The sequence below is a fragment of the Scyliorhinus torazame genome, chromosome 13 (assembly GCF_047496885.1).
Source record: "Scyliorhinus torazame isolate Kashiwa2021f chromosome 13, sScyTor2.1, whole genome shotgun sequence".
NCBI lineage: Eukaryota > Metazoa > Chordata > Chondrichthyes > Carcharhiniformes > Scyliorhinidae > Scyliorhinus > Scyliorhinus torazame.
In genome coordinates, this window is record NC_092719.1 from 196,020,062 (window position 1) to 196,042,451 (window position 22,390).

Consider the following 22,390-nt stretch of genomic DNA (forward strand, 5'->3'; position numbering starts at 1 on the left):
GTAATTTTCACCAGTGATCTTACTCTGTTGTAGTGGTGGAAATGTGGGGAGGGGGCACATCTACAATGGAAGAATTTCAAAATAGATTTCTAAGACACCTTCCCACAGCCAGAAGAACTGTTTCTTTTTTTCACCTACCGCTCTGTTTCGCAATATGAACAGCAGGTAACGGGACAAAAATTTAACAAGAAATGTAATTGCTGGCTTACCTCTTGATATTCGCCTGCCCCAATTTTCCAGTGGACCTCAACCAAATTGGTGAAGCAGCTGCCAGAAATAGGCAGGGTCCTACTGAATATATTCCAATGAGGATGTCGTTTGACTTTAAATTTTTGTTTAAATCAGGATTCATAGATACATAGAAAAAAAGAACAGGAGGAGGCCATTCGACCCTTCGAGCCTGCTCCGCCATTAAATGTGATCATGTTTGATCATCCAATTCAGTAACCTGCTCCCACCTTCCTCACATATTCTTTGATCCCTTTAGCCCCAAGGGCTATATTTAACTCTTTCTTGAAAAGGTACAATCTTTTGGTCTCAACTACTTCTTGTGGAAACAAATTCCACAGGCTTGCCACTCTCTGGGTTTAGAAATTTCTCCTCAGCTCAGTCCTAAAAGATTTACCCCGTATCCTTAGATTGTGACCCCTGGTTCTGGACACGCCCGCCATCGGGAACATCCTTCCGGAATCCACCCTGTTTAGTCCTCTTAGAATTTTATAGGTCTCTATGTGATCCCCCCCCATTCTTCTGAAGTCCAGCGAAAATAATTTGGACCAACACAATCTCTCCTCATGTCAGTCCCGCCATCCCAGCAATCAATCTGATAAATCTTTGCTGCACCCCCTCTATGGCAAGAACATCCTTCTTTAGCTAAGGAGACCATCCAGAAATCATGGGTCATACACAGAAGAAGGCTGCCATTTACACGGAATTATGAGGTTCAGATGGATCAAGCTGGATGTATTTCTGGCAATGACATTTTTTTCATTATTTTGTGATTTTTAAGCCTTAAGGCCTTTCTTAAGTTCAACTCTTTGCGGCTTGATGGGCTTGTACTTCCTTGTCATTTCAATTTGTTGCTCTTACCTTCTGACCTTCACAATTCTTCCCTTTAAGGTATTGTTTCAATGTTTGTAAATGGCAGATTTCCCATCCTCCTACAAAGTGAACTTGCCTATTCAATGTTAATGAGATCTGAGCATGAAAATTGATTGGATCTCCTGTTGATGCATTTGATAAGGTTTCCCGTGGTAGGCTGATGGAGAAAGTGAAGTCTCATGGGATCCAGGGCGTACTAGCTAGATGGATAAAGAAGTGGCTGGGCAACAGGAGACAGAGAGTAGTAGTGGAAGGGAGTTTCTCAAAATGGAGAACTGTGACCAGTGGTGTTCCACAGGGATCCGTGCTGGGACCACTGTTGTTTGTGATATACATAAATGATCTGGAGGAAGGTATAGGTGGTCTGATTAGCAAGTTTGCAGATGACACTAAGATTGGTGGAGTAGCAGATAGTGAAGGGGACTGTCAGAGAATACAGCAAAATATAGAAAGATTGGAGAGTTGGGCGGAGAAATGGCAGATGGAGTTCAATCCGGGCAAATGCAAGGTGATGCATTTTGGAAGATCCAATTCAAGAGCGAACTATACATTAAATGAAAAATCCCCAGGGAAAATTGATGTACAGAGAGATCTGGGTGTTCAGGTTCATTGTACCCTGAAGGTGGTTGCGCAGGTCGATTGAATGGTCAAGAAGGCATACGGCATGCTTTCCTTCATCGGAACGGGTATTGAGTACAAGAGTTGGCAGGTCATGTTACAGTTGTATAAGACTTTGGTTCGGCCACATTTGGAATACTGCGTACAGTTCTGGTCGCCACATTACCAAAAGGATGTGGATGCTTTGGAGAAGGTGCAGAGGAGGTTCACCAGGATGTTGCCTGGTACGGAGGGGCGCTAGCTATGAAGAGAGGTTGAGTAGATTAGGATTATTTTCATTAGAAAGACGGAGATTGAGGGGGGACCTCATTGAGGTCTACAAAATCATGAGAGGTATAGACAAGGTGGATAGCAAGAAGCTTTTTCCCAGAGTGGGGGACTCAATTACTAGGGGTCACGAGTTCAAGGTGCGAGGGGAAAAGTTTAAGAGAGATATGAGTGGAAAATTCTTTACGCAGAGGGTGGTGGGTGCCTGGAACGCATTGCCGGCGGAGGTGGTAGAGGCGGGCACGATAGCGTCATTTAAGATGTATCTAGACAGATACATGAATGGGTAGGGAGCAGAGGGATACAGATCCTTAGAAAATAGGCGACAGTTTTAGATAGAGGATCTGGATCAGCGCAGGCTTGGAGGGCCGAAGGGCCTGTTCCTGTGCTGTAATTTATCTTTGTTCTTTGTTCTTTGATATCAGATTAGTCAAGCAGTAGCCTCGCCCACAAGCCAATCATTGAACACAGAAGCAAAGTTGACCCCGGGAGATAAAGTGATTTCTGATTTCTTTTTGGGATATAAATGAAGAAGCCTTGAAAATTAATGGGCCTTCTGATCCACTCTACCCCAAATCTGTCAGGAGGTGTGCGCTGGTACTTTGGAAATACCAGGACGTGGCAGTGACTGATCAGTCTCAAGAAACCCTCGCCTGGGGTGAAATCTCTGCCCCTCAATCAGAGCACTGGCCTCCCGGTAGATACATGGGACTCATCAGTGGGATTCAGGCTGTGATTGGGGCCCCGGATCCCTGAGGATTGGTGGGGGAGGGAGTTGGATGGGGTTGGTCGGGCCAGCTGACCTGGAAAGAATTTGGAAGTCCTGTCTCGATGAACCATAGAATCCCTACAGTGCAGAAGATGGCCATTCAGCCCATCGTGCCTACACTGACCCTCTGAAAGTATGGTCAATCCACCTAACCTGCACATCTTTGGACAGTGGGAGGAAACCGGTGCACCCGTAGGAAACCCACGCAGACAACTGGGAGAACGTGCTGACTCCGCACAATCACCTGAGGTCGGAATCGAACTCTAGTCCCTGGTGCTGTGAGGCATTGATATATACTTGATGTATAAGGAAGTCCAGGATTTTATGGTACTACCGTTGGTGGACTTGCTGCAGGGGAGGCAGCTGTGAGGCAGCAGCGCTAACCATTGGGCAATCGAGCCGCACTGGACTTTCATCCTCGAAAGTTGGGAAAATTCATGGTCCATCCCTGCCTGTTTTGGGAGAAAGTCTTCTCATGGATGGGATATTCATTGTCATAGACTATCATAGAATTTACAGTGCAGAAGGAGGCCATTCAGCCCATCGAGTCTGCACCGGCTCTCGGAAAGAGCACCCTACCCAAAGTCAACACCTCCACCCTATCCCCATAACCCAGTAACCCCACCCAATACTACGGGCAATTTTGGACACTAAGGGCAGTTTATCACGGCCAATCCACCTAACCTGCACATCTTGGGACTGTGGGAGGAAACCGGAGCACCCGGAGGAAACCCACGCACACACGGGGTTCCCAAGCCGGAACCGAACCTGGGACCCAGGAGCTGTGAAGCAATTGTGCTATCCACAATGCTACCATGCTGCCAATTTGTAGATAGAGAGATGTGATGAGCAAAACATGCAGTGGATATGCTGTCTGGAATTTTACATGAAGCCAGTGGCTGGAAGGTCAGGAGCAAACCAGCCTAAGCCTGCACTGGAATTCATGACTCAATTTTATGTTGTTTCCTCCACTCTTAGGCAGGATGTTTTTTTTCATTCTTCCATGGAATGTGGGCATTGTTGGCTGGGCCAGCGTTTATTGCTCATCCCTAATTGCCTTTGAACTGAGTGGCTTGCTCAGCCATTTCAGAGCGTGGTTAAGAGTCAATCAAATTGCTGTGGGTCTGGAGTCACATGTAGGTCAAACCAGGTAAGGATGGCAGATTTCCTTTCCCTAAAGGACATTAGTGAACCAGATGGGCTTTTCCGACAATCAACAATGGATTCATGGTCATCGTTGGACATTTAATTCCAGATTTTTTTTTTATTGAATTCAAATTTCACCCCCTGCCGTGGAGTGATTCGAATCCAGGTCCCCAGAGGATTATGCAGGATCTCTGGATTACTAGTCCAGTGACAATACGATTATAATAATAATCGCTTATTGTCACAAGTAGGCTTCAATGAAGTTAATGTAAAAAGCCCCTAGTCGCCAAATTCCGGCGCCTGTTCGGGGAGGCCGGTACGGGAATTGAATCCGCGCTGCTGACATTGTTCTGCATTACAAGCCTGCTGTTTAGCCCACTGTGCTAAACCAGTCCCTACACCACCGCTTTGCCTCCAGGAGCTGCTGGCTAACCCGAGGGATAGCAGCTGTCTGGTCCCAGCCGCGCCACTTTGCATTGTGGTCACTTCTAGGATTGCAGCCATTCCCACAGCAACAGTGATCACAAAGGCCCAGAGTGCAGGTAGGAAGTGCTGGTGATCATTGGGGCCAATCAGAAAGTCCCCCCTCACCCACCCAAAGCCCGCAGAGAGGCTACCTGGTGCCTCTGGGCTGCCGCCTTAGGGAGCGGTAAAATACTAGTGGCGGCCGGAAGAAGACCTCAAATGACCATTGACTGGCCACATAAGAGCCTCAATTGGCCTAATTTTTAGTGTGTGTGTATTAAAGGCAGCAATTGGAATTTAAATTCAATTAATGAAATCTGGAATTTTACTAACATCGCTGCAAAGATGGAATACTATTAGAATGTCCAGAGACCAATTTTCTTCCCAAGAATATTCCATAAGATGACAAGTCTATGAAAACTTTAAGAATGAAGGCTGTTTCGCCTCCCCGAATCATGATTTATGTAACTTAAAATAATGTTTCATGAAACACTCTGTAATGAACGTTATGGGTTCAGAGATTATTTTGCACAATGTAGAAAGCAGGAATGGCTGCTGAAAACCAATTTGAGATTCCAGCAATTCGCAAACTGCAACCCAGTAATCATAGTCTGGGTCTCAACAATATATCTTTGTAGAGAACCCAGTTTAGAACCAAGGAACACACCTGTGCAGACAGCACAGTCCAGAAGCCAGGAATATACAGTCAAGTAAACAGCACAGTCCAGAGTCTGCGGTAATTGTCTCCATTTTTAAAAATGCTCTGAAGAAAATGAAAACTGTCAAATGTGTTTCTTTTGGCTGTAGTATAGAGACCCGATGCAGTTCCTACAGAATGTTTTCATCTCTGATAAGGATCAATGGTTTTTAAGAGGAAACATTTGTCTTTGATTTTATCTGTGTTTGACTATAGAATGTGGATTGGTCACATCCTGCTTAAGGATTATATATTTATTTAAGTGTAGAACACAGCTTCATATAGATGCTGGTAAATTAATCACAGTTCCAGAGACTGAACTATTAAATATCTTTGTAACGTGTACAATAAGTGGCTACAACTTTGTTTTTGATGGTAAGGAGCAGAATTGATACTTGTGATACGGGGAGGTTGGAGTGACTGGAGAATTCATTGCAAATATATGGGGTTGAACCTGTAAATACTAAGGAGTTAAATCAGCCACAATAAATGTTGGGGGTTAGATTTGTAATGTGGGGACTGAGTTAACCATTGTAATATAGAGGGACTGAGTCATTCATCGTAGCAGAGGGATTAATTGTAATATGTGAAATTTACTGAATCACTATTATGGGGGATTGAATCAAATATTGTAATATCAAAAAGCTGGCTAAAAGTAAAACAGAAAATGTTGGAAATACTCAGCAGGTTGTAGCAGCATCATCGACCTGAAAGGTTAACTCTGTGTCTCTCCACAGATGCTGCCATAACCTGCTGAGTACTTTTAGCATTTTCAGTTTTTATTTCAATGATTGTAACATGACAGGTTAATCATTTGATATAATATGGTGGTTGGGCAGGAGAACTATATCGTCAAAGCAAGAAGAGAACAAAGTCAATCAGAGTAATGCTGGGGGCCCTGTAAATCACTTCTTGTAATAGGGAAGAATAGAACCAGTTGTTGTAGTGTTTGTGGAAAACTAGACGTCAACTGGATAACCCATTTGCCATGAAAATGGAATTGCATCACACGATCAATCCATATCCATTCAAAGCAATGGAGGCAGCATGTAAACTGCATACTTCCTGTTAATTATGATGGTGGCCTGTAGCCCAGCTCCAAATATGGTGCTGAGTAACTACATGCCTCAGCAAGGGGCTCCAACTTGTGCAGTGGGGGCACCATTTAAAGTCACCTGTATTAAAAACAGAGCACACCTCTTAAAGGGGATCAGGCACTGGAACATTTATAGAGGAGAATCTGAGTAGGAAGATGATTGAAAATAGTGCTAGTAGGCAATGAGTGTGCTTCAGGGTTTTCTACCATGCACTGAACATAATAGTGCAGAAGCCAGACAGTGAAAATAGTGCTAGTAGGCAATGAGTGTGCTTCAGGGTTTTCTACCATGCACTGAACATAATAGTGCAGAAGCCAGACAGGAGGAGAGAGGTCCTCTTCCCACAAGGAGCCTTACTGACAAACTTTCAGAAGTAGCTGATAGCTGTGCAGGAAGAAGTTTAATCACCAAATACGAGTGGTCATTGTTCGTGAATGCATCTTCAAATGCATCTTCAAATCCTTCCAAATCAATCAATAGCCTGATGCAATGCTCTATTCAGCTGCCCGCCACACACTTAACAACACATTCCATCAGGATTAATGGTCTCGCCTCACCTTCAGACACTTAGCACTACTGCAAGCCTCACACCCACGTATCACAGGTTTTGCACACTGTTAGCTGTGAAACCATGGCAGCCACATTACCTGAAGTATTGCAATGCACTCAGTGATACTTTCTCTCTTACAGTATAAGATGACACATAACCTCAGTCAGCAACATCTAACCAGCAGGGGACATGCACGTCTGCAGTCTCTCACACCCATGGGGGAAGATGGTGTTTACCAGTATTGGAACGGCAATGTCTGGGGCCGTGGTCAGCTGTGGGTTTGAAATCATAAAAGATGAGTGTATGCTCTTACCTAATCGTCCTTCTCAGAACCAACTTCCCTTTCATCCCACAATCTTTTCTGATTTACAAAGTGCAAATGCATGTCATTTCTCCTTCTTTCATGGGATGTCGACATTGCTGGAAAGGCCAGCATTTGTTGCCCCTCCCTAACTTCCCTCGAACTGAGTGTCAGTTAAAAGTCAATCGCATTGCTGTGGGTCTGGAGTCACATGTAGGCCAGACCAGGTAAGGGACATCAGTAATGTACCTCTTGCTTTTCACCTACCTCCCTGTCCTACAACCCTACATTTGTGCCTTTTTCCTCACATTTCCTCACATTCCCCAAGTACTGCCACCTGATAAATCACTGCCGCAGGAGGTCTGAAGTGCAGGAGGAGCAGGAGACTGATGTTGAAGATTTAATTTCACTCTTCCAACCACCAGCTCAAATACCAGCATTGCACGAACATTAGAGAGTAGCACAGAGACAGGATCTGATCATTGGTGAGTCACTGGGCATGACTGGTCTGCAGCCAGGGATGGGGAAAGGTTAGCACAGGAGCCACCTTATCAGAGTGTGAGGGCGCACAGGGTTTCTGCTGTTCAAGACTCCAATGAAGAAGTTGAAGGATATGTACAATGATGCACTCGGTGCACTGTCAGGGAGCTTGCTATCACTATCGAGGAGCAAGCGGGAATCTGCCACCAACTTGGCACAGGACTGTGCATGGAGCTGAGTGCCCATTCTTTTCGGCTTGGAGGTGGTAGCCAATCCCATGACAGCACTTGTGGACCCAAACATAATGCAGTGTTTAATGACTGATGTCTCAGTTTCCATGACAGTACAAACAAAAGGGGCACAATATCTGCGGCTCAACTGGAAATTCATATTGAGAACCTCAGCTTGTTGCAATGAAGGCTCAGGCTGGCTGTAGATACCAGTACTCCAAAGGGCTTGCAAGATTTCATAGCAGTCCAGCAATCTGCCCTCCAGCAGGTTACTAGGATTGCTGAGGATCAGCCCGGAGGGACTGGTAGTGGCTCCATTGAGCTTTTAACTGCTGCCCTCTCACAGGATAATAACATTTGTCCACCCACTATTCCCACTCTGCTGAAGCACTTTCTGTTTCCTGTCAGCCAGCCAACACAGAGTGCTTCCACCCAGGGCAAGGTGGTGTAGTCCAAGTGCCCAGAGTTTCTCAAGAGCATCCTGCGAGCTCCCCCACTGAAGGTCAGCAGCCTTTCAACAGTCATAGGTACACCAGGGCAGGCAAAGGAACCTTCAACGCAGGCCTGAATGGAATGCACAAGGATGAATAATTGACTTTTGCAATGATTATTGGATGGGTTGTTTGTTAAAGTTGGTTTGGAATGATTGTGCTGATGATCAGTGACAGAAGAAAGGTTGTAGATTGTTGTAGAATGGGAATTTGGGGCTTGTGTTCATTGGAATCATAGTTTTCTGAGGTGGTCACGCACAGTCCTCCATTCTCTTCATGCTCCTCCTCCTCTGCCTACTCCTCCTGCTTGCCAGGCAAAGCACACCACAATGGATTAGGACAGGGGATTTGACCAGCACTGTGGGGCTCCTATAGAATAGTGGTATTTCCGCGCAACAAAACTGTTGTTGAGCTCCCCAATTATGTTTTCCATGATGTTTCATGTGGTAACATGGCTCTCAACCTACACATGTAGGCCACATGTGATTGGGCTCAATCAGCAGAACCATGAGACACAGGGACAACCCTCGTCACCCAGCAGCCACCCTCTGGTTCAACCTGGTTGCTCAGTTAATGAGGAAACAGCAGGTTGGATCAGAATAAATGCATCACAATTACCGATAGTTATCTACATGATATTCTGAGAATGGTCACAGAGCAATTGCACATTCAGTGCAATTCAGTCTTTGCTGTTGAAATGCATCCCTGCATTCAGATTCGGCACCTGCAAAGCCACGTGCCTGCTGTCGATGTCGTCCTGCACATTGGAGCTCCCCGACCTGACTGACAAAAGCCATGTGCACGCTAATCCTGGGCGAAATTCTCCGTTATCGGCGGAAACTCCGCCGATCGGCGCAAAAAACGGCGCAAATCCCACTTGCGTCACGTCATAAAAATGGGCCGATAGTCTGCGGCCCGAAATGGGCTAGCAGCGACGTAACGGGATCCGCGCTTGCGCAGTGGTTCACGCCGTGCAGCGTCATACGCGCTGCACGGCGTGACGGCTCATAAGGCCGCGCAGCTCCCCCCCACCCGACCGGAACAGCCGACCGCAACACCCGACTTGATGGCTGGCCGTCGCTCAGCCCCGAGGTTCGAGTCACGCGATGTGGAGGCGCTCCTGGATGCGGTGGAGCAGAGGAGGGACGCCCTGTATCCCGGGCACGGCCGCAGAGTTGCCCCACGCCACAGCCGGCGTCTGTGGAGGGAGGTGGCAGAGGCCGTCACCGCTGTGGCCCTGACACCACGGACAGGCACCCAGTGCCACAAGAAGGTGAACGACCTCGTCAGAGCAGGCAGGGTGAGCGTCCCCCATATCCCCATATCCCCTCTCCCCCAAATCCCCCCCTCCCCCATATCCCCCCCTCCCCCATATCCCCCCTCCCCCATATCCCCCCTCCCCCATATCCCCCCTCCCCCATATCCCCCCTCCCACATATCCCCCCTCCCCCATATCCCCCATATCCCCCTCCCCCATATCCCCCCCTCCCCCATATCCCCCATATCCCCCCTCCCCCATATCCCCCATATCCCCCCTCCCCCATATCCCCCCCTCCCCCATATCCCCCATATACCCCCTCCCCATTTCCCCCATATCCCCTCTCCCCCAAATCCCCCCCTCTCCCATATCCCCCCCTCCCCCATATCCCCCCCTCCCCCATATCCCCCATATCCCCCCTCCCCCATATCCCCCCTCCCCATATCCCCCCTCCCCCATATCCCCCCTCCCCCATATCCCCCCTCCCCCATATCCCCCCTCCCCCATATCCCCCCTCCCCCATATCCCCCCTCCCCCATATCCCCCCCCATATCCCCCATATCCCCCCTCCCCCATATCCCCCATATTCCCCCCTCCCCCATATCCCCCCTCCCCCATATCGCCCCCCCCATATCCCCCATATACCCCCTCCCCATATCCCCCATATCCCCTCTCCCCCAAATCCCCCCCTCCCCCATATCCCCCCCTCCCCCATATCCCCCCTCCCCCATATCCCCCATATCCCCCATATCCCCCTCCCCCATATCCCCCCTCCCCCATATCCCCCCTCCCCCATATCCCCCCTCCCCCATATCCCCCCTCCCCCATATCCCCCCTCCCCATATCCCCCCCCATATCCCCCATATCCCCCCTCCCCCATATTCCCCCCTCCCCCATATCCCCCATATCCCCCCTCCCCCATATCCCCCCTCCCCCATATCCCCCCTCCCACATATCCCCCCTCCCCCATATCCCCCATATCCCCCCTCCCCCATATCCCCCATATTCCCCCCTCCCCCATATCCCCCATATCCCCCCTCCCCCATATCCCCCCTCCCCCATATCCCCCCTCCCCCATATCCCCCATATCCCCCTCCCCCATATCCCCCCTCCCCCATATCCCCCATATACCCCCTCCCCAATCCCCCATATCCCCTCTCCCCCAAATCCCCCCCTCCCCCATATCCCCCCCTCCCCCATATCCCCCCCTCCCCCATATCCCCCATATCCCCCCTCCCCCATATCCCCCCTCCCCCATATCCCCCCTCCCCCATATCCCCCCTCCCCCATATCCCCCCTCCCCCATATCCCCCCTCCCCCATATCCCCCCCCATATCCCCCATATCCCCCCTCCCCCATATCCCCCATATTTCCCCCTCCCCCATATCCCCCCTCCCCCATATCCCCCCCATATCCCCCATATACCCCCTCCCCATATCCCCCATATCCCCTCTCCCCCAAATCCCCCCCTCCCCCATATCCCCCCCTCCCCCATATCCCCCCCTCCCCCATATCCCCCATATCCCCCATATCCCCCCTCCCCCATATCCCCCCCTCCCCATATCCCCCCTCCCCCATATCCCCCCTCCCCCATATCCCCCCTCCCCCATATCCCCCCATATCCCCCATATCCCCCCTCCCCCATATCCCCCATATTCCCCCCTCCCCCATATCCCCCATATCCCCCCTCCCCCATATCCCCCCTCCCCCATATCCCCCCCTCCCACATATCCCCCCTCCCCCATATCCCCCATATCCCCCCTCCCCCTTATCCCCCCTCCCCCATATCCCCCCTCCCCCATATCCCCCTCCCCCATATCCCCCATATCCCCCCTCCCCCATATCCCCCCCCATATCCCCCATATCCCCCCTCCCCCATATCCCCCATATTCCCCCCTCCCCCATATCCCCCCTCCCCCATATCCCCCCCTCCCCCATATCCCCCCCTCCCACATATCCCCCCTCCCTCATATCCCCCATATCCCCCATATCCCCCCTCCCCCATATCCCCCCTCCCCCATATCCCCCATATCCCCCCTCCCCCATATCCCCCCTTCCCCATATCCCCCATATCCCCCCTCCCCCATATCCCCCATATCCCCAAGTGAATCCAGCCCTAACCTTAACCTCTGCAATGCACGCGCAACCGATGGCGTGCATTCATATACCTGCCTAACACTGTTGCCTTTTACCCCTGCCACCACCCCCCCCCCCCCAGGAGAAGCGCGCACACAACAATAGGGAGCATGTGAGGACTGGAGGAGGGCCCGCTGATGAGAGGCCACTGACCGTACACGAGGAAAGGGCCCTGGAACTGGCTGGCGGACCTGACGACCGGGAGGTTGCTGATGCAGAGGTCGGGGCCCCACGAGCAAGTGAGCCACCAACAGCCCGTCCCCATATCCCCCCTCCCCTATATCCCCCTCTCCCGTATCACCTGATCACTGCCTGATGTCTAACCATGCATGCTTCATTGTGTATCGCAGGACCAAACGTCCAGGCACCCATCCCCGCAGATGCAGACCGCCCGCAGGATGCCCCTCCGAGACCACGGGAGACGGAGAGACCCGCACCCTCCAGCATGCGACGCCCACAGGATGCCCCTCGGAGACCACGGGAGACGGAGAGACCCGAACCCTCCAGCATGCGACACCCGCAGGATGCCCCTCGGAGACCACGGGAGACGGAGAGACCCGAACCCTCCAGCATGCGACGCCCGCAGGATGCCCCTCGGAGACCACGGGAGACGGAGAGACCCGAACCCTCCAGCATGCGACGCCCGCAGGATGCCCCTCGGAGACCACGGGAGACGGAGAGACCTGGAGCAACAGGGAGACGACACCCCCGTCACGTGCGGGAGCGACCACCCAGCGATGAGGGGGGCAGCCACAGGCCCCCGTCACATCCGAGCCAGGACACCACTACCCAGGACACCACTATCCAGGACACCCCTACCCGGGACAGCACTACCCAGGACACCCCTACCCGGGAAGACGAAATACCGGACAGTGACTCAGAGTGGATGGGTGGAGACGAACCCCCACCCCAAAGTGCCATGGACTCAGAGTGGGACGAAGAGCACGACACAACGCCACTGCTGTCACCAACACCCTCCACCATCGCAGAAACACTCACCACGGTTGGGCACTTTAGTGATGAGGCGTCTGGTACACTCACTGGTGCGCACAACACAGCCGTCCCGGTACAGCAGGTGGAGGTAGGAGCAGCAGAGGGACCGGGCGGTCGGAGGGCAGCCCAGGCCAAGCGAACATCTGCCGCCCAGATGGATCCCGGGTTCCTGCAGTTACCACACCCACACATAGATCCGATGCAACCACCGACACGGAGACGAGCGAATAGGGTGACGGGTGGCTTGCGGCGGCTGCGGTCGCAGGTGGAGGAGTCCACCCGCGTCCAGGAGCTGGGAGTGGTCCCGGTCATGCGTGCCACCCAGGCTGACACCGCACGGGTGGCGTCCGCGGTGGAGGCAATGGGTGCGACGGTGTCAGACATGGGGAGCGGTTTGCGAGGCCTGGGGCCTTCCGTGCAGGCGGCGTCTGTGGCCCAGGAAATGGCTGCCCTCTCACAGGAGGCCATGAGCCAGTGCCAGCGCCAGATGGCAGAGGCGCTCAACGCCATAGCCCAGTCTCAGCAGGCCATGGCCCAGTCTCAGCAGGCCATAGCCCAGTCTCTGCAGGCCATGGCCCAGTCTCTGCAGGCCATGGCCCAGTCTCTGCAGGCCATGGCCCAGTCTCAGCAGGCCATCGCTGAGGGCATCGGCGCCAGTGGCCATGTGCGAGCTGGCGTCGCACTGTCGCAGACAGGGTTCGACAACCCCCTGGGCTCCATGGCTGCAAACCTGCAGACCCCTGTCGATACCAGCACGGGCCTCCAGGACTGGCAGCGCCAGATGTCGGGGGCGCGTCGGATGGCCAGTCCATTCGCATCCCCCACCCATGTAGAGGCCTGGGGGCCATCGGGCACCCCGAGGGAGGAGGAGGTGGTGTGGTCCGTCCCGGCTCCCTCTGTAGGGGAGGTCCCGGTACACCGCGACACCTCGGACTCCCCCCCTTCCGTCCCAGGTGCATCGGGTGGGCAACGGGCAGGACAGGCTGGCAGCTCGCCATCCCAGTCGCCCGGGCCGCAGCCTGGCCCATCTAGGCCAGGACGCCCCAGGAAACGGCCGCCAAAGGGATCCAGTGTCAGAGGGCAGGAATCACAGGAGTCCACCTCCAGTTCTGCTGTACCGTCTGGGGAACCACGTAGACGTAGTCAAAGGGCCCGTAAGGCCAAACAATTAGACACTGAGTAAGTTGGCACGGGTGCAGGGCACAGATGAGTTTTAGGCGCTAGGGCACGTGCATGAACTCCTTTGGTTATTAAAGTCAATGTTACACCTACCGAAGCTGCCTTTGTGCTCTGTCCAAAGTGTGCGGGGGTGTCATGTACGTTGAGCGCAAGTGTGTGTGTGAGGGGTGGTCTTACCTCAGCCCCAGGTGAGTCTGCCCCCTTCCCCCTGGGCCGCCATCAACATCCCCCGGGCAGAGGACGGGACCGTGCGCTGCAGTGTCACAGCCGCATGCAGGGATGGTCCGGGTGGATGGTGGTACAGTGGCCATGGGTCAGACATAGTCCAACGATGTAGAGCCAGGAGCTCATCGGAGGCGGGCTGTCATCATTCTCCATGGCCTGCGATAGACACGCGTCCACCCGCAACTGGGTGAGCCCGGCCCGTTGTGCCGCCGGTGGATCGGCAATTGGGAGTGGGGGGGTGGTGTGCATGCGGGTGGGGTGTGTGGGGTTGGGGAGGGGGGTGATGGTGCTGGGTGGATGGATGGGTGGGGGGTGTGGGTGGTCGGCTGTTGTCATGGTGTGCGGTCTGTGGCCATACTACCCGATTCCCACGCCCATCTAGTCAGTGAAGCGGGCGTCTATCAGTCTGTCCCGTGCCCGCTGGGCCAGCCTGTAACGGTGGACAGCCACCCGTCTGTGTCTACCCCGTCTGCCCTGACCATTGCCCCCATCCCCCTCATCTGGGGAGGACTGGGCCTCTTCCTGCTGCTCCTCCACTCCGCCCTCCTCTGCCTGCGGCACATCGCCCCTCTGCTGGGCTATGTTGTGCAGGACGCAGCACACCACAATGATGCGGCCGACCCTATCTGACCGATACTGGAGGGCGCCCCCAGAGAGGTCCAGGCACCTGAAACGCATCTTCAGCACGCCAAAGCACCTCTCGATCACTCCCCTTGTCGCTACATGGGCATCATTGTAGCGGTTCTCCGCCTCATTGCGTGGCCTCCGTATAGGCGTCATCAGCCACGATCGCAATGGGTAGCCCCTGTCGCCCAGCAACCAGCCCCTCAGCCGGGGATGGCGTCCCTCGTACATGCCGGGGATGGATGACCGCGACAACACGAATGAGTCGTGTACACTGCCTGGGTAACGGGCGCAGACGTGCAGGATCATCATGCGGTGGTCGCAGACCACCTGTACGTTCATCGAATAGGTCCCCTTCCTATTAGTGAACACGGTCCTGTTATCTGCAGGTGGCCGCACGGCGACGTGCATCCCATCGATCGCGCCCTGGACCATGGGGAACCCGGCAATGGCAGAGAAGCCCACGGCCCGGGCATCTTGGCTGGCCCGGTCCACGGGGAAGCGGATGTAGCGGTGCGCCATGGCATAAAGGGCATCTGTCACTGCCCGGATGCACCGATGCACCGATGTCTGCGATATGCCGGACAGGTCCCCACTCGGTGCCTGGAATGACCCCGTTGCATAAAAGTTCAGGGCCACCGTAACCTTGACGGACACGGGGAGAGGGTGTCCCCCGCCAGTGCCACGCGGTGACAGGTGTGCCAGCAGGTGGCAGATGTGTGCCATGGTTTCCCGGCTCATCCGGAGTCTCCTCCTGCATTCCCGGTCCGTGAGGTCCTGGTATGACTGCCGGGGCCGGTACACACGGGGCGCCCTCGGGTGCCTCCGTTGCCGTGGGGCCGCGACGTCCTCCTCCCCCTCCTCGTCCTGTCGGTCAGGTGTCCCTCCAGCCTGGGCGGCTGCCGCCTGCCCCTCTGCGGCAGCCTGCGCCGCCTCTCTGGCACGCTCCTCCTCCTCCTCCTCCTCCTCCTCCTCCTCCTCCTCCTCATCCAGGGCAACATAGACATGAGCGGCTGCCACCACGGCGGCCAACATCGCTGGATGATCTGAAAACATGACGACCTGGTGGGGGGGAGGGGAACGACGACATGTCATCATTGCCCATATCCCCTCCTCCCCCCAGCCAGGTGGCATGGACCGCATGGGTCCAACTGTTGAAGGCTGGCACCTGGCCAGGTGGACCAACTCATTTGCCCTCCCATCACCCACTCCGGCACAGACCCCCCCCCGCCCCAACCTCCACCCCAGCACGGACCCCCCCCCAACCTCCACCCCGGCACAGACCCCCTCCCCAAACCCCAACCTCCACCCCGGCACGGACCCCCTCCCCAACCCCCAACCTCCACCCCAGCACGGACCCCCCCCAACCTCCACCCCGGCACGGAACCCCTCCCCAACCCCCAACCTCCACCCCAGCACGGACCCCCCCCCCAACCTCCACCCCGGCACGGACCCCCTCCACAACCCCCAACCTCCACCCCGGCACGGACCCCCTCCCCAACCTCCACCCCAGCACGGACCCCCTCCACAACCCCCAACCTCCACCCCGGCACGGACCCCCTCCCCAACCTCCACCCCGGCACGGACCCCCTCCCCAACCCCCAACCTCCACCCCGGCACGGACCCCCTCCCCAACCCCCAACCTCCACCCCGGCACGGACCCCCTCCACAACCCCCAACCTCCACCCCGGCACGGACCCCCTCCCCAACCTCCACCCCGGCACGGACCCCCTCCCCAACCTCCACCCCGGCACGGACCCCCCCCCAACCTCCACCCCGGCACGGACCCCCTCCCCAACCTCCACCCCGGCACGGACCCCCTCCCCAACCTCCACCCCGGCACGGACCCCCCCCCCAACCTCCACCCCGGCACGGACCCCCTCCCCAACCTCCACCCCGGCACGGACCCCCTCCCCAACCCCCAACCTCCACCCCGGCACGGAACCCCTCCCCAACCCCCAACCTCCACCCCAGCACGGACCCCCCCCCCCCAACCTCCACCCCGGCACGGACCCCCTCCACAACCCCCAACCTCCACCCCGGCACGGACCCCCTCCCGGCACTCCCCCGGAGCCCAGCCTACTCTAACCACCCCCCCCCCCCTCCCCCCCCCGCCGCACACACACACAAGCCGAGACACACCTCTACTCAGGCAATCAGTCTGCGGCCACGCCATTTCCTGCCCAGAGCCAACCCCCCAGGCCGTCACTCACCTCCTCGCTGGTCGGCGTGAGCCTGGAGCACCGGGTCACGCCGATGAAAAGGAGGTTTGATTGACGTCGACGTGAACGGTCATCACGTCGACGGGACTTCGGCCCATCCGGAAGGGAGAATATCGGCAGGCCGAAAATCGGCTGCCTTGCGCAGACCCGTGACATTCTCCGCGGCAGCGGCGCCATTAACGCCCCGCCGACTTTTCTCCCTTCGGAGACTTCGGCGGGGGCGGGGGCGGGATTCACGGCGGCCAACGGCCATTCTCCGACCCGGCGGGGGGTCGGAGAATGACGCCCTCTGTTTCTCTTTTTTGAGAGAGAGTGGGAAGACAATGAACTTGCCTCATTTGGCATAAAGAGTGTGAGTAACCTCCCTTGTCCAGCAGAAGACAGCGGACTGGGAGATGCTGACTGCTCCAGCCTAGAAGGATCCTGAAACAAAGACGTTCAAGGCCATAGTCACCTTCACAGCCACTGGCAGCATCAGCCAAGACCTGCTCTGAGGCTGCAAGTCTGGTTGCAGATTTCTATGAGCATCTCTTTCATAAAACAGTTACTGCTCCTGGCTTAGGGTGAAGTAAGAGAAATGCTTCCAAAGACCGTGGGGTGGATCAGGCCTCCTCAACCCTTTTCCCTCTCTTTTTCTTCCACTTGTGCATAGCTTGCTCTCTTTTGTGCAGTCTCTGTTCAACCTCCATTCCATGATGCAGACTAAGGGGATGGTAACTACTCCATCCATGACTGGGAGCAAGTGGTTTGACCAGAATGGTTGAAGTCGGAACCAAGGATTTTCTATATGCATCATCTCTCCATGTCAACTTCACCAACTTTAAACAGTTCTGCAAACCGCCAGCTCTTTTACAAACTCAGACAGAATCAATAGAAATTAAGCAGCATCTGTCCTAATAGTTGATGATCTCTTTGTTTGGAATTGGTGAGGAGGGTCCTTGCTGCTGCATGTTTAATTGTGCGTGTTTAAGAGAGGGTGTTCGTGGAGCACTGAAGTCCAAAATGGCAGCGTTGGTATTAAATCAGTGTTCCACGCTGACTGGTGTCACAACTGATGATATCAGGTTGAATGACCTACTCCTGTTCCTATAACCTGCCTTGTCTACATACTTCTGATGTTCGCTCCTACGACCCCTGCTACTGACTTACCCAAAATGACGTCCGATGTGGGTTACACCACAAGTGTCCACGCAGCACAGATACCATTTTGGTATCAAAATGGCAGTGCTGTAGCTCCAAAATGACAGGGGCTACAGAATTGAATTTTGTGGACCTTTAGTTTATACTAGTCAATGTTATTTATATAAGTGGCTGCGTAGGCAGGATCTCCTCAGAGCTGAGGGTATTGTAAAACGATGTACCTGGTGATGGTAATTTGGAACTGGCAATCTAGTCGGGAATCCAATACTTTAAGCAGGAAGGTCTGCTACACTCCAGGCACCACTGATGATTGACCAGCCAATGGAACCTGGTTGTGTAGACCACACTCTGGGACCCAGGATTTTTCCTGTTTGGCTCCGATAACACTGTCAACTAGTGTTTAAAAGGAGCAGTGGTCCTAACTGGACTTGCATTCGGAAGCTTCCCAGTATTTTATACTCGTAAACTGTGCAATTTTTGCCAAAAATATCTCGCATCACCCCTGTACACTGCTCAGGGTTTCTAAGCCTTGGATCTCCTAAAATACTCGAAGCTCTTTGGACTTGGGTAACTTACATATGTCCATGGAGAGTGCGAACTCTGGATTGGTCAAGTAGACATTTTGCTTGAATTGTATACATTTGCAAGTAGTGTGGTTTGGAGACTCTTAGACATGGTAATGGGCTACTACATAAGTCAAAAGTCTTGTTTTCTTTTTAAATTTTTTTTCCAATTCAGGGGCAATTTAATGTGGCCAATCCACCTACCCTACACATCTTTGGGTTGTGGGGGTGAGACCCATGCAGACACGGGGAGAATGTGAAAACTCCACATGGACAGAGTGCAAACTCCACACGGACAGTGACCCGGGGCTGGGATCGAACCCGGGTTCTCGGCGCTCTGAGGGAGCAGTGCTAACCACTGAGCCACCATGCTGCCCTAAGTCAAATGCCTAGTTGATCAAAAAAAAATACAAATCGTTATATACAGCCTTACAAAAATGCCTCAATTGGTGATATGTTAAGACCAGTGGTGACCAATTTATTTTAAAGGGATAATGGCAATGTTAAAATCTAGTACTATGAATCTCGCAGTTTTTATACCAAGTAGATGTCTATTTTATAGTCATTTTACCTGGGCATCCTATTAGAACCGCTGTAAATATTCAGAAATCGCAATGCCCTGTATTCTAATAGATGTCTCCAATGTCTCCTTCAGCTCCTGTGCTCAACTGTGCAGAAGGCGCTTTATGAGGAGGAAGATCGTGTGCGGAAGCTCTCCCAGAAAGTGAGATCTCTTGAAAAGGCCAACAATCATCTACGCGAGAAGGTGAAGAGGATTAAGCGCTCCCTTCGACAGGTGAAAAAAGAGAGCAAGCGAGAAGCAATACTCATGAAGCAGATCCTGCAGAAGGAACAGAAGGAGAGAGGGAAATTGATTGCCAAACAGGACACCGGCAAGCAGCTCCTGAAGAAACCAGTCAGCCATAAACTGTAATGTTGAGGATTCATTTGCAATATTCTATAAATCAGAGGTGTAATGTTCCCCTTACCTAGTGGAAACATGACAGCACATGTGGAAACCCCACAGTGCCTAGCCATTCCAGGTAACAGCAGAGTGCAGCAAAATACAAAACAAAGTGTGTTATTTAGCTTTCAGAATTGCATTGTAATATTCCAACATTTTAAATCAACTTTTGTTTTTAATTAACACTTGTAAAAGTCCTAAGTGAACAGGATGAAGGAGGCATGGGTTCCCATTGCAAAAAAAAGAGAACATTTTGTTCCAATTGTCATTAAATTGGCAGTCTCACTCAGAAAACAGTGGCTGATTTAAAAAAACAATAAATTGCACCATGGCAATTTTTCTGATGTACTGGGGGTCTGAGAAGAAGCATATTCGTAAACAGAGTTTTATTCTGTGTAGTTTATAATGTAACAACTATTGTAGTACTTAATATAGACAGGTTTACAAAGGGAACAAATATCCATTTTCGTAGTCTTGACTTGGCTCACTAAACAAAAATCATTGCATATTAAATGCATACATTTATTTTGCAATCTCTTGCGATTGAAGTGGCCTTCTGTAAGTAAATAGTAAAGCTCAGAAATATTTTAAATTAAAGGAAAAATCATCAACTGTATGTCATAAAACAGAAAAGGATTATCAATAGCATTCCAATTAGATCACTTCAGCTTGTATCTTACTGTTCATCACATATTCTAAACTCCTTCAGTACATTATAACATCATCGCTCTGCTATTCCTGTATCCAACAACACATTAGTTGCCTGTTACTTTCTATGTAACTTCCACTGTAGAACTGGACGAGGTGGCTAAAGTCTGTGGACTTGATATTAACTTTGTGCGAGTGAACGAGTGAGTTAACATCTTACCCTCGGAGTGGGAAAATGGCCTGGCCAGAATGACCATGGACAAAGGCTCTCAGTCATTAAATATATCACTGATACTCTGTGGTGGGATTGGTAATCAATGCCAAGCAATTTGATTCACGTTTATTTGAAGCTTGCTGTACCTGCTCCCGGTTCCCAAATATGGCCAGTTAACTTGAACCACCATTGCCAGCAATCCATTGATGAGCATTGTTCAGCTCATGGTTACTTTAGACTAAATTAGGTAGATTGCTTCCTGTCATAACCACTTTCCATCTTTGTGCTCATAATGTTTTAATTTTTTCATTTCTTTGTTTGGCCAGAACAGATTTATCTGGTTTAGTTTATTTTTGTTTAAGAATTTATAGTTTAGATGGAAAATACTGCAGTTTATATGTGTGCTTTCCCCTGGAGCTTGGCAACTTTGGCAGATGGGGGAATGGAGGGGGAGGGTGACCTTAAATTGCAGTCTTTACTCCTGGAGCTCAGTAACTCTTGGGAGGAATTCTCATGCTGTGATTCGTCATCAAATCTATAATTTTCTGTGGGGAGGGTGTGTATTCAGTAACTTGCACGAGAGGTTATAGCATGGTGGTTACTCTGGGCTTATTCTGTTAATTTGGGAGGAGTTAGTTCCTATTAGTTTAAAGGAGAACCACACAATCACATCTCGCCTTTAAGAAAATGTTTTCATTTAATTACAAACACAATACATACATCACAGTGAAATAACCATGAAATGAACAGAAAGACCTTTAAAACCAAAATATCTCCGCGGCAATAATGTTAAAGGTTAGTTGGGTATTTGTGTTGATAGTGACTTGTTATAATTGACGTAAAAGTATCACTGACATGTAATAAGTGATCTCGGTGTATACACAACTGTAGATTTGTTACTGATTATTAAGCAAAACTGTCTTGATCCAATTATAGTATTAATAAAACAGTTCTCATCTTTTCTAGTTTCGTGATTTCAACATCTACTTTCTTATTCAAAAGCACAACTTAAATTAAGCATATCGGAGAAGGCAATTTGGGATTTGTGTATGGCAGTGTAGTGGTTCATCACTAACTACAGTGGCATCCTAATGTATTAGGAATGCTAGGACACTGGTTCCTCAAACCCTGAGCTTCTGGTCTCAACTGTGTGATCTCAAAGAAACATGAGTGGAGATTGAAATAAAAACAGAAAATGCTGGATGAACTCAGCAGGTCTGACAGCATCTGTGGAGACAAACAAGAGTTAATGATTCGGGGCGAAATGATTCTTCTACAGAAGTGTGGAGATGAGTGGAGATTGAATACTGTAGTCACAGGGAGAAGGAAATTAGAACCACTTGATCCATTCCATGCCACTTCTTATGCACTTTGCACCACCCTATTGAGAGCACACCATGTGTTTGCTTTCTCAGCTTGTGAAAGACGAGAAAATGCAAGTAACAAATAAAATTAGCTCCCAAACAAAGTAAAGTAAGTATGTGGATTGTGTCATTCCACTGCTGTTGCAAAATGTTTCTGCTACTCTAATAACATGAGGATAGCTTTGAATAAAAGCAAAATACTGCAGCTGCTGGAAATCTGAAATAAAAACAGTAAATGCAGGAAAAGATCAGCAGGTCGGGCATCATCTGTGGAGAGAGGAACTGACTGAATCAGCTGTTTAACTGCCCTGTGTTAATAGCTGCTGCACATTCCAACAGTGGCTATGCTTCAACAGTATTTCATTTTCTATGAGGTCCTTTAGGATGTCCTTGGGTCATGTCAGGTGCTACATAAATGCAAGATAAATTTTCTTTGTTTTCCTTTTTATTTTTCTTGCCATTTTTCCGCCAAAGCTTGCACAAATTCCAGCAGACTACTTTGGCCATGTTTGATATTCCAGCTGGACCTGCAAAAGATTATTGCCCAGGACTGCAAAGTGGAGATTGAAATGTCAGCAATGCAAATGTAGTTACCGCAGGGGCTGGACAATTCCTATTTGGTCACTGTCTTCTGATCATCTGTAAGGG

At 51.7% G+C, this 22,390-nt stretch overlaps 1 protein-coding gene across 1 annotated transcript in view; it reads left to right on the forward strand.

Annotated features, from left to right (window-relative positions):
- LOC140388488 (coiled-coil domain-containing protein 3-like) overlaps window positions 1-21,343 on the forward strand; it is a 43,044-nt gene extending 21,701 nt beyond the window's left edge. Inside the window, exon 3 of the mRNA XM_072472763.1 lies at window positions 19,208-21,343. Within this exon, the coding sequence (XP_072328864.1) occupies window positions 19,208-19,486 (279 nt within the window). The 3' untranslated portion in view covers window positions 19,487-21,343. The remainder of the gene's footprint in view (window positions 1-19,207) is intronic.
- Window positions 21,344-22,390: the final 1,047 nt, after the last annotated feature.